General features: G+C 40.6%; 1 protein-coding gene across 1 annotated transcript in view; it reads left to right on the top strand.

Annotated features, from left to right (window-relative positions):
- Positions 1-366: 366 nt before the first annotated feature.
- enah (ENAH actin regulator) overlaps positions 367-15,659 on the top strand; it is a 109,296-nt gene continuing 94,003 nt past the window's right edge. The window contains 2 exon segments of the mRNA XM_019345712.2: positions 367-1,137; positions 15,332-15,497. Coding sequence (XP_019201257.1) covers positions 1,046-1,137; positions 15,332-15,497 — 258 coding nt within the window. The 5' untranslated portion in view covers positions 367-1,045.

Below are 15,659 nucleotides of genomic sequence, written 5' to 3' on the forward strand. Positions count from 1 at the left end.
CTGTCGCATGTTCCATCCAATATTAGGTTTGATTAGGAGCGCTAATGCATGCCATTATGACTTGTTAAGTAGATTGATAATGTATGTATGTTGATGTTACATTGTTCGGCACAATGCCAGCTGATTATAGCTGAAAGTGAAAGAAAGGATTGTAGCTGTGCAGAAGCAGGCCAGGACACTCAATAAAGAAATGAAGAGCTTTGCGTGGTCGCTGCGAATGTCTGCCTCCTGTGACAGGAGAGAGGGAAATACTCGACTAATCCTTATTCCACTTCCACCATACATCACTACATCTGGCTGCTCACTCTCTTTAGCCTATTTATTTAGGAGAGAGTGAGAGAGCAGAGTTGGGTGGGTGGGTATATGGTGAGAGAGGGAGTGTGTGGATGGTCACAGAGATAAAGTAGAGAGGGAGGGGAGAGGTAGATGAAAGAAGGGGCGATCAAGTGAGAGACAAAAGGTATGAGATAGATGTAGCAGAAGCGGCGAGGGGAAGGAGAGCGACAGATGTAAAGGATACCTCCCTTCATGCCCCAGCCCCCGCTTGCAACCTCCTGAGTTGAGCCGCTGTGAACTGCTGGATCCCGCCGTGTGGATTTCTCCACAGCAGCCTCATCCACAGGCGCGCAGGAGTGGGCTGTGCAGGAGCAGGAGCCTGTTGCCTGGATACCCCTGCTGTCGCCACGACGGCGAAAAGCCAAGACCGAAGCGTGCGCATATTTGCTGGCTGGTGCCGCTGCCATGGGAAAAACACAGCTGGAAAAACACGGCAAGCGACGGTTCCCTCGCTTGCCGACTTGCTGACTGACTTGCTGTCGTCGCATGTACGCATAAGGAAAGAATCGCCCTGAGAAGGGGGCTTTAAAGAGACGGGTGACGGGGGTGGCTGGTACCCTGCTTTGCATGATGAAGAGAACTGTTTGGTAGCAGGGATATTACTTTGGCAAAATTGAAGCAACTGCAACAAGAGCGGGAAAGGGCTGGTAGGGGAGAAGTCACACGTGGGGCTGGCTGGGTTACTTAAGCAGGAAGGCTGTGTGCAACTATGCAGATCCAGTCTTCTGGTCCACAGTCCAAAGCCTCCAGCTTCATCCTCAGTCAGAGATGTGTACTGGCCTCCAAAATGGAAATCCACCGGTACGTATCTGTTGTCACTGACTTATTCCGTGGCAAAGTCCTGCTGCTTTTGTGCTCTTTCTATAGGAACCTTAAACGGAAACTGCTGCTCACTTTTCATCGATGAGAAGAGAAGGCCTAATGCTTCACCAGTGACAATTGTTGTTGATTTGGAGTGCTCTTATCACGTTATCTAGTCAATTTCGGAATTAGGATCATGAACCAAAATCTGACATACTGAACACTTCCGCATGATTACAAATGATCAAATGAAACTTTTAACCCAGATTTATATCTGTTGTAAAACTAGGTGCAGGTAAAGGGGGGCAGTAGTGTTCATTTTCAACTCTAGATTTCTGACTCTCCTCTCTTTGCATGATTCACAGTACAGCGTAATCATTTTTAGCTTACACTGGCCCTTGCAGCCTCTCACTTCATCCATAAGCCACCATCTGTTTAAGCTAGCCGTCTGTTATTATGTGCCCCTCGCTTCCACAAACAGAAACTGAAACTGTTCAGGAATGAATCCTTTGTGTAGACTTCTTTAAAGTTTTAAGAAATGGTTGGCACAGACTGAAGACATGACAAGGACTTTAATTTACACGTCATGTAGAGTATATAGCTACAGTTCTGGTTTTCTGTAACTATGAAGAGAAGATAATTGATTACTATTAGCTTCATTGTGGATGTACTAATGGATGGTAGTGTTGCACGTACCTGTCCCACTAAATAATTGTGATCATTTGTTTTTGCTGCATTCATAATAAATGTGATGCATAGTTTTAAACCCTGAATCGGTGAAAAATAGCGACCTGTGTAAAGTCTGAGGCCGTTCTTTTTTTTCTTTTTTTTTTTAAACCAGCTGTTTAAATCCACATGCAGGAGGTGTGGTTTTGTTTTTTTTGGGCAGTTTCTGTTTTTGAATCTCAGTTTGTCTGAGTGTGTTGGAGTCAACTCTGAGTTGACTGAAGGATTTTCTGTTCTCATGCCTGGGTGCCTTCCTCAACCAATGGTTAGATCCAAGAAGCTACATTGGTGATTTAGCAGATGTAACGTGATGTTAAACATGAAGACTCTGATTATTTATTGATGATGGTTTGCTAAATTGCCAGACAACATTTGAGTTTGGCTTAGTAGCACAATCACATGTTCACTTGGAATTTTTTGTTTTGTTTTGTTTTCAAGGAATGAAATTAAGATTTATTTATTTTAAAGTTGGGAAACAAAATGAATGAATTAAACTGAATGTATCCAAATCACCTAATGGACCAAGGGTTCCAGATATGGACCATATAACTCAACAAACAGGGCTGGGATAATAACCTATAGCTGACCTATAGTGTGTAGTTAGTGTGTAGTGTTGTGGATAGTTTTGTGTTGTGTGTCAGAACAATGAGCCGACTACTGTCTCCAGGTAGAAAACAGGAGTGAAACACCTGCTGCTGTCAGACCTGCAGGTATCAGGCTGTGATGTTCTCCTTTATAGTGGACAGAAATTATTTTTTTTTGGGAGTGGCACAAATAATTTGTGTGGCATGTTATTGAATGCAGAACAGCTGATTGTTATGTAAATAGTTTGAAGTGGTTATTTAAAAAATGGTAAAAGGTAAATGGCTGCAAATAACTTTGTTGTTTGCAAAACCTGTGCATATGATTTTAAAATTGACAATTTATATTTACATTTAAAGTTATGAAATATGATTCAATAAACATGTTTGTGGTTGTTACAGTAAAAAATATAACTTTCTACTCGGATTTAATGTTTTTTGTCTGATTTTAGATCAATTGTGTTAATACAGTATGTCAAAATGAAAACATAACTGTAAATTCAGACACATGAGGTTGTGCTGAAAAGAATTAATTTTTTTAAGTAACGCAATAGTTACTTTTCAAGTAATTAATTACTTTTAGAATCTTGTAAATCAGTTATTAACTCAGTTACTTTTTTGAAGAAGTAACTAGTAACTATAATTAATTACTTTTTCAAAGTAACTTGTCCAACACTGCTTGTGAGTAGCTGACTGGGAGGAGAGCTGATTAAATCCTGGCGCTGTATGTTAATGTTAAAACTAAGCCTGTTTAGAGAGCTTAGCATGATTATTGCAGATGCTGAATTTCTTTAAGTTTCTGTGTTATTTCATGGTCCTCATGAGCATCTTCTGCATTCACATGCCATGTTATTAAGAAATTATAGTGATGTTTTAGTCAGGATCATTTTGCAAAAAATAAGATTGTAAAATATTTCAAATGTAATACTCTGAACTATGGCTCTGTTCTGAGACTTCCAAGTACATACAGAATATGCATGAACAGCAGGAGTCTATGTGGAGGTGACCTGCAGAGTTGCTTTGTAATTTTGGAACCTGCTGAGATTTGCCAATAGGTTTTCTGGAAAGGGATCATATGAGGCATTAAGTCTTAATTGGCAGTGAGATCAGATAATCTGCTGGGATTGAGTTTGAACCTAACTCTGAATTAGACAGATTATACTTGGTTTTGTTTGCTTTGTCACTTCAAAGGAGTCAGACTTTCTTGTATGTTTTCAAGTTGTCTTGAGCACTAGATCTTCAGACTTTCTGACAGTCTTTCAAAGTTTCCAAGGCATAGTGCATAACTGCCTTATGTCCAGCTTCACCTAAACAAAAGGTGCTCTGTGGCTTTTAAACCAGTCCTGTGGGAGTATTTAGCAAAGAAACAGAAGTTTGGAGGTATTTTATGAACTTTGTGAACATTAAACCAGAATTGTGATGTGACTGTTGCTGAACCAGACCTTTGCAGTTTTGCATCTGAAGGCTGCAGTTGTTTATTTCAGTGGTTTAAGAGGAGTGAAAGCGGAGTTCAGTGCAGACCTGCTCTGGCATCAATGGCATCAATGGCCCTGTCCTTGTGTGAATAGAAGTGTGATTTGACCCTTGTAAAATGTGCCAGGCACCCAGTTAGGCCGCAGTCTAAACCCTGGAAACTATCTGTAAAAACCACTAGATATAAGTGATATACAGCGACTTGAACAAACACCTTGGAGACCTCGATATCTGAATTGGGTTATGTTCAATAGTGCATGCTTGAAACAGCCTGTTTTCTGCCAAGTGTAAAATTTCTGTCTCTGTCTCTTTGCTGTGTCCTTACTAATAGGTCAGCCAAATGTGTCTAAGCGTTGTTCTTTGACTGTAATGTAGCCCATTTGAAAAAGTGTGCGGTTTAATTTAAGGAAAGGTCAAAATGGGCTTGTTGAGGGGATGACACTGAAAAGGATGAGCCGCTAATAAAAGATGTGCGTGTTTGTGTGGTGGGATGAGGATTGGTGCCACCTGTGGCTGCAGCCTCTGAGGATCGCGCTCTTCAGTCAGCTAATGGTTTCTGTGAGTGACTTACACAAAGCCTAATTGAATCCAAAAGGATTCAGTGGACCTGGCCCTAGAACTCATTAAACAACGCTGGAACTTGAATAGTCCAGTCAGTGGTTCAGGTAATTAGCAGACGATAATGTTTTACATCTTTCGGTGACTTGGAAATAATTAAGGGAGTGACGACACTAGTGCTATTGTAACATAGCTTTAAAATGGAATAAAAGAAGCGCGAAGGTTTTGTTTTAACAGTCATTAACGGTAACAACATTTTCTGTGATTAGCTGTGTAATGACCATGAGATAAAATGCGTAGGCCTGGTTCTGGAAGGCAGTGCAGGGTGGAACATCTGATAGGTCTTGTGACTTTAAACTGTGTTGGCTAGAAATAAATTTGGATGTTGGAGTTGGATTACTGACATGTTTTGTTATTTAGCCTAGTTGGACATCTTAAACTACTTAAAACAAAGTGTAGCTGCATCAACCTTGTCGAGTCTTCTTTGAGTGTATTAGGTGAATTGTTACAAGTTGACACTGCTGGAAAAGTTTGTACAAGATACTGAACCCTGCATCGAAGTGTGAGTGTGTCTGCAAATGTTAAAAAGCAGTTAGGCATAGATAAAAAGCACTGTTTGATTAGATGACTGAGACATACTCAAAATAGAAAAGTAGTAGCAGAAAGCACTTTATATGTTGCAGTCCATTTACCATTTTACCAAGAAAGCTAAAAATGGAGTTCTAAGAACTACGATAGTACCCAGATGCTGCAGTTTACTCTCAGAAAGGGGCTGGCGCTTGTAACGGCTACTAGAACTATGGAAATATTCTCATGGCGCAAAACCACCTTGCATTAACCATGGGATTTTAAAGCTCTGGCTCATTTGTAGATATTTAAAAATAAGCATTATTTTTGCCTTCCTGGGGTATTTTTCAGTCTTGCTGTTCCTTGAGGAGCTTTTTCTCCATTTTCTCATTGCTAATTTAGAGTAGTAAGCCTTAGAGAAGGGCGATATGGCCAAAAATATTTATCACGATATATATTTGAAAATTTGCGATAACGATATAACTGACAATATAATTGATGCAAGACAAAATACAACTCCACAACTTTACTAGCGCAAAAAAACCCATCCATTTATTTTCACCTAAACAAGCAGCTGTTTTTTATGTGCATTAAAGCTATATAAAAATTTAACAGTACAAATGCAAATTCCTTGCTGAGAGTTTAACCAAAAGGCATTTCCAGTAGAAATGGGCTGACATATCCCGAGCATAACCATGTATAATATCCACTAAAGTTAAAAAGAGGTGCTTTGCAACATGAAACTGCAGTGTGCCAAATAAAAAAAAGTCAAATATGTATTTTTCGGACCATAAGATGCACGGGATTATAAGGCACAAGAAACAAAGCAGTCAGATAAATCAAACTTTATTCAACTCATCCTTCTTGCTTCCTCCACTTCTGTACCATTGATTCAATAATGCTGTATTCTATCACAGCTGCTCTATTCCCATGTTGTTGCAGTACATTAATGACTAACTTCGTATTGTGGATGGATTATCTCAGTTGTTCTCCTGACTGAAGCTTGGTCTGTTTACAGCATCCTGCCATGCGATTGCATTTGTCTCTAACCATCAGGAACCCTCCCGTTAACTTTTATCGAGTGGAAAAAACTTAGCGTTCATCCTCCAGCTTCACTGTTTATGTTATGCTAACATAGCTGTGTCACTAGCGATCACATACCACATCATTATCTACCATCTAGCCCAAATTCAGTAACCCTACAAACGTCACTGCTGTTTAGTTTTCTGTCCTCTTTTATGTTGCAAGTGATAGCAGAGCTGTAAGTTTAAATTTTTTCAGAAATCTCTCAGTCAGAACATGCTATATCATAGCATGTTTTGACCCCTAACCCTTAAGTAACTAGCGAAACTAGCGAGCTAACTTAAGTAACTAGCGAAACTAGCGAGCTAACTTCCTGCTAACTTCTAACTCCGTTAAATGTAATAAATTCTGTTTTCATGGATGCCTGGATGTTAACCTTAATTCTTACACCTGGTAAAGCAGCAATGCGGATCATTTTATTAAAGATGAAAGAATTTAGACAGTTTTTAACTCTCAGTGATGCCGTAGTGTTCGTTTAACTTTGGGACATGAAGCTGACGGAGTTTTGGACCCAGATTACTCCCAGATTTACGAGCACCGTAGTCCGACAAATACGGTAATAAGGACTGCCCGCTTACATGTTGTACCAAAAAAAAAAAAAAAAAAAGTGCTTTGGTGGCTATCTGACAGACAAACACCAAACCAGTTCCACATCACTGAAGTGGCACCATTTTTACAAACCAATTCTGGTTCATCCGTTTCACTCAATGATCCGCTTTCCCCCTTCTTATTCTCCATTGCCGCCCTGCTTTTTCGGCCATGTGCATATGAAAACAAAGGCACTGCGCATGCGCGTTTTACCCATATTCTATCACGATATTTTGTTTTCTTATCGTTGCCTAACATTGTACCGGTATTACCTTGAACGGTATAATATGGCCCAGCCCTAGTAAGCCTGTCATTTTAGTCAGTTTTTCAGCAGTGGGTTTATAAACCCTTTCCAGGATTTACAACATCTATAAATGACGAGTGTAACTCTTTATTGATTCCTGCTCAAATTACTGGCCAGACGCTGACCTTTGCTTGCTCAATTTCTGAATGTTGCTGTGGCTGTTCATATCTGGCTGCAGGGCTAGTGCAGTCTAGCTGACACACACACACACACACACACACACACACACACACACAATTATTGTGGGCTGTACTGGGTTATATATAGCCACTAGTAGTGATGGCTCCTCTGTCACACACCAAGTGTTTTTACAGCTATCATGCCACATGGTGGTCCTCTCCTGATCCATCTCCTTCTTTCCTCATCTGGTAGAGTGGATAACTCACACTTAAGAGCAGAGGGTATTTTCTCATTGCTCTATGATACACTGTGTGTGTGTGTGTGTGTGTGTGTGTGTGTGTGTGTGTGTGCGCGCGCGCACCCATGCTTACTCCACAAATATCAGATCTGTGGGTATTGATTATTCTAATTGATTAACAAGGTTTCACCAGTCGATTTTGGTTTTTCCTCTGAACTCTGACTGATATGATAAGGGGGGCTTCTATGTTGCCATTTAATTTGATGTATTGATTCAAGTTTGAATCTGATTTATGAAACATGCTGAATGGTTTCAGATCACAAGAAAAATGTCATGATGTCATAATATCAGGAGCTGACGTTCTCCTGTTTGGTGTTTCCTGTTTAAAAGGTCAGTGTAATACAAAGTACATCTGATGGATCACCTTTATTGTCTGATATAAGCACAGTTGTTTAGGAGAAGTAAGGTGGACTGAATGTGTGTGAACATCGTCAGTTCCTGCTCTTGTTTGTTTGCAGCTTCATGTCAAACTCTAATTTCTCTCAAATTCCATAATTTTAAGTCTTTGGTGTGAATATGATGTGGAGCAAATCCATTCTGAAAATTCTTTGACTTCTTGTCTAGATTTCGAAATCAAGTGATTTAGATTTTTGGACATATTCAGATACCCCCGAGAGTCTAGAGTCCACTGGGATCTCTTAATTTTCTCTTCCTCTAAAACACTGGTACTGTAACTGCACCCAGTGGTTGAACAGGATCTTTCTCTTGTCTATGGGCCTCAGTCTTCCCTCCCTGTCTGCTCCTGATCACTTCCATATGAGCTAGGAGCTCTCTTCTCCACACTGTAGGCGATGGCTGACTAATAAAATAGAAAAGAGAATGAGAGAGAGAGAGACGAATGAGGAAAGAGGGTTTAGAGGAGGGCAGCAAAAGAGTGAGTTAGTGGGACAGAAAGTTAGAAAGAGAGTTTAAAAACAAAACAAAACAAAAAAACACAGTGAGCTAAAAGTTAGTCCAGGCTGCTGAGTGAAAAGGAAGGATGCAGATGTGGCTGGGATGCTCCCTAGAGCCCCTCTATCCTGAACTCCATCCTTCTGTCTATAGCCAGCTGCACTTCTGCCTTAACAAACCTTCATGGCTTTCCCAATCCCAGTATACCTCTCTTTTATTCTTCCCTTCATGTGCATTTTCACACCGGGGACTCCCGCTGGATTCCACGCCCAAGCTTGGAAAAGCTTTCCCTAACATTCATTTTGGTTCAGCTTGCAAGTTTTGTTTCAGCTTCACAGGATTTATCATCCTCCCCCAGCTTGGAAATGGCTGACTCTGGCTTTTCAGAGCAGAGCCTCAGTTTATTGTCAGCCAAATGGGGCAAACTGTAGACAGCAAGTCAGTTTAAAGAGAGAGGAGGAGGCAGAATGAAGAAATGCCTCTGCTGTGAGTCATGTTAATGAATCTATTCTGAGAACTGTGTGCGTGTGTGTTTGTCAGGGGCACCCTTTTGTTAATTTCTCTTGAAGGCTGATTGAGTCTGAGCAGCTAAGTGTGTAGTCTCAATGATTATACATCTGTTCAGGCCAAAAAATACCACTGAGAGTTTAATGAAATTAACCTCATTGGTGTAACTCGGAAATTAATGAACACTGCAAACAAACAGTCATTGTATATCAACAAGGTATCATTAATGAAGAAATCACAATTTTTATCAGACCAGTGAAGTGGAATGTTCAATAAGAGCAGCTGTATAAAAACTGCAGCCACTGCAAACTTCCACTCTCTATCTCTCACACTGATCAACCATAACACTATGACCACTGATGACCAGTGAAGTGAATAACACTAATCGTCTCTTCATCATGGGACCTGTTAGCGGGTGGGATGTATCAGGGAGCATTTTGTTCTGAAAGTTGATGTGTTAAGTGGAGGAAACATGGACAAACGTAAGGATCGAGCGAATCTGACAATGGCCAGAATGTGATCGGTTGGTGTCTCCTAAACTGCAGCTCTTGTGGGGTGTTCCTAGTCTGCAGGAAACTGTACTCCCTGATGGCTGTGGCCTCTTTCAGCAAGACATTGGCTTTGAGGTGTTGACTTGACCTACAGAAGTAATCTGGTTTAAAATGTAATCAGAGAGGAAACCCCTGTAGTGGCTTATGATGTGTACTGTGAAGAGATCACCAGACTGATACCACAGTAATACTCCACATATGGTGAATCAGAAGGCTCTGTATAGCTGGCACAATGACACAAATTAATTCATCACTCAGCTCCTGGCTTTGTCAGACTGGCAGACGCACTGAATGAGATTTTTAGTTTGGCCATTTTTGTTTTTTTTCTATATTTAGATTAGTCACTCGGCTGCTTACATAACGCTGGCCTATCAGCTGTGGAAAAAGTCGCAGTTTCCAGACATAGTAGTGATGGACTGAGTCAGTAATTTTCAGGTAATCAGAAATTTGACTTGCTCCAGTCTTCAGTACCTTAGTTTAACAACCATGGGTTAGAAAAAGCCAAATCAGTGATTCCATTTTGCATCAAATTTGTGTCTCATTTGTCCTCCTCATTTGTCTTCCACTTCTCTCCTCTGCACTCCTTTGCTCTCTGTAAACCCACAGTACCTCACCCACCCCAATCCTGGCAGGATGTGACATCATGGTGGTGAATACCCTGGAGCTGTTCTGTTCCTCTTTGAAGTCAGAACTGCTCCAAACTCAGAGCTTCATTAACATTAATGAAGGAGATGAAAATATTCTCATTTCATTTCCCATTCTCTCCATTTCTATTTTTGTCAGATCTGCACATTTGTCCTGAGTGAGTGAGTGAGTGAGTTGGCGTGTCACCATTCGCTTTTCCTTTTAAAGGGAAATAGTATCCACATATATGTAAAACTGTTGTTTGTCTGTAAAAGCATTGAGATTTTAGCCTGTAGTTTAGTATTTTATCTAACATGATGAAATGGAAAGGAGCTCATAAAGTAAGCTGTTGAAGTAAGCAGATCTGGTTAATTAGATGGTCATTTAAGCTAATGTAAGCTACTGTTAGCTAATGCTACTTGATATGCTTCATTGCTTCATGGCCCCCATTGTTTCAATGACTATCCCACCCCACACACCTTACACCACCCCTGCCCACACACTTTACCAATCTGAGCCATGGTCTGAGTAACCCCCATCACTGAGGCCACTCACAGATGCTATTCAGACAAACGCTTTTCTTTGCACTACTTCCGAGCACTTTGCAACTCTTTGTTCTCCAATGTATGCCTTTCCCTTATTTTTTTAAATTTGTCCCTCTTGTGTATATATTTTTCCCGTTTGCTATTTATTCTTGCTGTTTACTATTTATATTTTATTCTGGCACAGTTGGTGTGGAGCACCCATAATTTCATTGTACATGTACAATGACAGTACACGGCTATTCTATTTTATTCTATTCTAGTGTGACGTCTGGGGCTTCTTTGCTGCTTCAGGACCTGGACGACTTCCTGTAATTGAATCATGAGCTCTGCTCTCTATCCTGAAGTGATCAGTACTCCTGGAGGCTGGACATTATGAATGTCCAGCCATCAGTAAATGGTTGATTTTAGCCATTTGGTAGGTGGCTGCTGGGTAGCAAGGTGACATTATAATATGCGATATAGATGGGAACCAATGGATCCAACCATTGGACTTAAATGTATCCATGTGCCAAAGTGTGGTTGCTGTTTGGACAAGAAGAAAATTTCGTAAAGCACATTTAACTTAATATAAATCTCAGAAATCTAATCTGTAGCTGCATTTAAGAATTCCTTTTTAGGAAAAAGCATGGCTCTTGCTGCAGTCATGTTGACACAGAGGCACAGAGTGTAGCAGTGTTGTCTCAGTAGAGAGGCAGGCAGAGAGTAGCTGATACATTTAGTGTAAGGGTTAACTTGTAACTTGTAACTTCTTGTAACAGTGACAATAAAAAGCTATTCTATTCTATTCTAACAAGGAGACAAGGAGGGTCAACAGGACTAGATTACACCAGTCAAGTACTTAACCATCAAAGCTTACATTTCACTGTGACTGTCTGAGACATATCACTGAATTAGCTGCAAAGACAAAAGACAATTCACCACTACATAATGTACATACTCATGTACAATCTCAGTTAGGATTGCTTTTAATGTAAATAAGGATGCATTTTACAAGTTCTTCCTCTGATAACTGTCTGCTTTAAAAGAACCACAACTGTCACAGTAATTATCCTACGGAGATTGGACCAATTAGGAAAAAGCAACTGTGTCATGTCTGCTCATCTGTTCTCCACATTTTCTTTCTTTTGGTTCCACATATTCCTTCTCTTTGCTCACATTGGTTGCAAAGAGCACTTGGACCTTCAACACAATCTCTTCTAATCGCACACATGCAAGCTGTACTACATTCACCACACAAAAATGTAATGTTGAGAAATTGCATAGACATGTGCACCCAGTGTGGTGAGAGTTTATGACTTAAAGCGCTGCAGGCTGTGGTCTGCAGTGGTCCTGAGCTTGAATGTATTCCATGCTATGATAATATGTGACATCCTATCTGGCCAAACAAAGTGACCACAGTAACCAAAATATGCACCAATGCTCTCATTATTTTTATTTTTTTTTACTGCTCAGATGTGAGGTTCAGAGTGCCTCCTTTGAATGGCTGCATTCAGCCACTCTCCCAATTCCAAATCCATTGGTACAATTCCAGGAGGTCCTGGGATATGAAGTCATAGTGTTTGGAGAGACCTAATCACTCCTAACTTCCCGTATACGAGTGAGTCTGAATTGGTTTTATATGTAAAGATGATAGTATGCTATAGTCATAAGGTAAATTAAAGCTAAAGCCAAACAGTAATACTGACTAAAACTTGCCTGTTAAATAAAAGCAAGAAGAAAACTGACACAAAGTAACAAAATCTCACTTTGTCACTTCCTGGTACTGGGTTGGACTCCCTTTGCCTTCTGAACTGCCTTAATTTTTCATGGCAAAGATTCAACAAGCTGCTGGACACATTCCTCAGAGATTTTGGTCCATGCTGACACAATACCGTCAAAAGGCTGTTGACTGCACATCTGTGAATTTCCCATTCCACTGCATCCCAAAGGGGCTCTATTGGATGGTGATCTGGTGACTGTGGAGGCAATTAGAGTCCAGTGCACTCATCGTCATGTTCAAGAAACCAGTCTGAGATGATTTGAGCTTTGTGACATGGTGCATTATCCTGCTTGAAGCAGCCATGAGAAGATGGGTACACAGTGGTCATTGGACATGGTTGGCTACAACGCTCAGGTAGGCCGTGGTGTTTAAACGATGTTCAATTGGTATTAAGGTGTGCCAAGACCATATCAACCATTGATACACGTCAGGATGCATCCATGCTTTCATATTATTTACTCCAACTTCTAACTCTACCATCTAAATGTCACAGCAGGACAGGAGACTCGTCAGACTAGGCAACTTTTTTTTTTTTGACTAGTCTGACCCAGCTACCAGAACAACCCAGCTATGCTATCTGTTAGTATAAAGGACTGAAGGTCTAAAGGAAAACTGTTAATTTATCCACTGAACAATTACAATACTGAATACTTGGTTACAGTGCTGCTTCTTTAAAACAAATCTTTGTTTTTAAGAGGAAGTAAATTAGCACATGAGACTGAAAACTTGGTGTTTTCAGAAATTTATCATCCCTCTTTATACATCAGTTTTGCAGTTTTTAGTATGCAAACTTGAAATTTAAAGGCGTGTGTGCGGTCTGAATACTCGTATGCACATAAACCCACCCCTAGTCACTGGTTTATCTTCCAATCCCAGCTAAAATCACTGTAGCTGCTGCTGCTTTGAGCCTCAGAGGAGAAAAGTTAATCGTTCTTACTCCATTTGGCCAGTATAATAGAGATGTAAGGTTGGAGTAATTTGTCCGTAGAATATTGAAAAATCTGCAGTGATCGTGAATGAATGGTTCTGTCTTTATTTCCAGCTCCAGTGTGTTTGAGCTCAGAGCTTTTACCAGTTTGATGTAAGGTGAGGGCTGAGGTGTGAAGTCTCGGTGCATCTTCAGAGAGGTTTGACATTAAATCATATTGTAAGTTCATCAGCTGCTGTGGGGTGTTACCACAGCTCAACCATACTGAAGCACATTTGAGCAGAGGCGTGAAAGTGTTTGTGAGAGCTGGAAATGCGGGGAGCTGTGCATATGGATGCCTGAACCTAGTGTGTGTGTCCTTGTGTGTACTGTGGAGAGGCATGGGTGTATGAACAAGCCCACAATACACACTGGCGATAAATGCTTTGCAGCAGTCTCAGGAAGTTTCTTTTTTAAAAATTCTACAGAATATTGTTTGAAACCTGGAGTGAGATGCATGTGAAGTAGCTCTGGCATATGCAGGAGACTGCTTGCACTCCTGTGTGTCTGTGTATGAACCTTGTTCATGTTCTACATTTCCGAGATGTGTCTTTCTTCTCACTGTAAAGCCTCTATTTTCATGCATTTCTAACACTGACACAGACACTCTGAGGAAGTGGATATGGCCTGTTCTCATCACTTCCTCCCTGACTCTTTTCACTCCTCTTTCACCCTTCCCCAAGCAATTTATGCCTGTCATTTTTACACTTCCTGTCTCTCAAGCTCTCCCTCCGTTTCCCGACTTAACCTCTGCGTTTTTGTCTGCTTGTATTCAGAGTGTAAATTGTCACACAGGTTCATGATATCATAGGCCACCATATTTGGCTGTAGGTGAGAAAACAATGATGATGCCATTATGAGTGTCAGATTGGGTTTGAGACTACAGATATATATGACAAGCCAGTGAGATGGTGTTTTATAGACATAGACATTTATAAGGCAGGGTAGTTAACGTGAAGGCTGCAGGCTTGTGCTGCTTTTAAATTTGACCTTTAAAAAAAAAAGAAGCATGATAAAACAGCTTGTGTGTTTCCGAACTGCATGTATGCAAAATAATCTATAGCAAACCTTGAAAAATAGCAGATACAAAACTACATCCTAGGTCATTAATTACCAGGACATGTCACCACACTATATGGAAGCTTGTATAACAGATTTATTTTTGATGTGCTAAAGGAAAATCATTTTTCCATCTTGCTTGCTGCCTTTGAGAATCAGTATGTTTGATTAAACTGATATTAGACTGCTATGTTTGATTACAGAGGAATATGAACCATGTTAAACACCGATTAAAAAGTAAAGATAAGCTTTATTTGTCGGTTGCAGTTGCCTGCAGCTGAAATGACAGACCTAGTCGACCATACATACAATACATAGAATATACAAACTTACATTGGGGAGACAGGTCAGGCTAGGCAGCAAAAAAAAGGGATGGACAGTGAGATATGTAACACATAGGGGCAATTCAGGAGAAAATGATTACTGAGAAGACACGCGCACAAACACACCAAACTATTAATACAACAAAATTAGTTTAGTTAGGACTGCAAGCACCGTCCATCACCGTATAAAAGTTGGAGCTGAGGTGGGAGCGGGTTGCCAGGCAGCTTGGAGAGGCAGAATCAGTTGTGCACAGACTAAAACTGAAATGACATTCACAATATGAGATGTTGTGTGGAAGTGTACCGGCTGAGCCATCAGCTGATCTGCTAGGATTACAGCTAGGCATGAAGTTGTGGCTTGCCTTAAGATGTTGTTTTTGGAATGATGCATATATGAGGTCAATATGTTTAAAAATTAAATTAAAAATTTTTTTAATGGTGAGCTGTGGAGCCAATGAAACATTCACTAGTTAATTTAATTTTACAGTCTGTGGTGTTGTGTGCTCTGCTCTCAGTTGCTTGCTTTTATACCTGTGGGGTCATCTCTGTATTTGCAGTCCCCAGCACTTGGTCACTTTACAAAGCTTACTTCAAAGAAGACAGGAAGATTGAAAAAGATTGGATTTCTAGAATGGTAGAATAAACTTTTCTATGTCTCTTGTCCCTGCAGTGAACAGAGCATCTGCCAGGCGCGAGCCGCTGTCATGGTGTATGACGATGCCAATAAGAAGTGGGTCCCAGCCGGTGGCTCTACAGGCTTCAGCAGAGTCCACATTTACCACCACACGGGCAACAACGCCTTCCGTGTAGTGGGACGCAAGATCCAAGATCATCAGGTCAGTGGATGAGACGGGGCTGTTACTATCACAGTGTGTATATAGAGATTTGAAAAGGAGAAATGGTCTGTGACCATAAGCATACAGAAACAATGACACAATTATCACATTTGCGTTACTGATACAGTGCTGATATTACATTTTTTGACCTCTGACGGTGTC

Source organism: Oreochromis niloticus, linkage group LG15 (assembly GCF_001858045.2).
Source record: "Oreochromis niloticus isolate F11D_XX linkage group LG15, O_niloticus_UMD_NMBU, whole genome shotgun sequence".
In the NCBI taxonomy this organism is placed as follows: Eukaryota; Metazoa; Chordata; class Actinopteri; order Cichliformes; family Cichlidae; genus Oreochromis; species Oreochromis niloticus.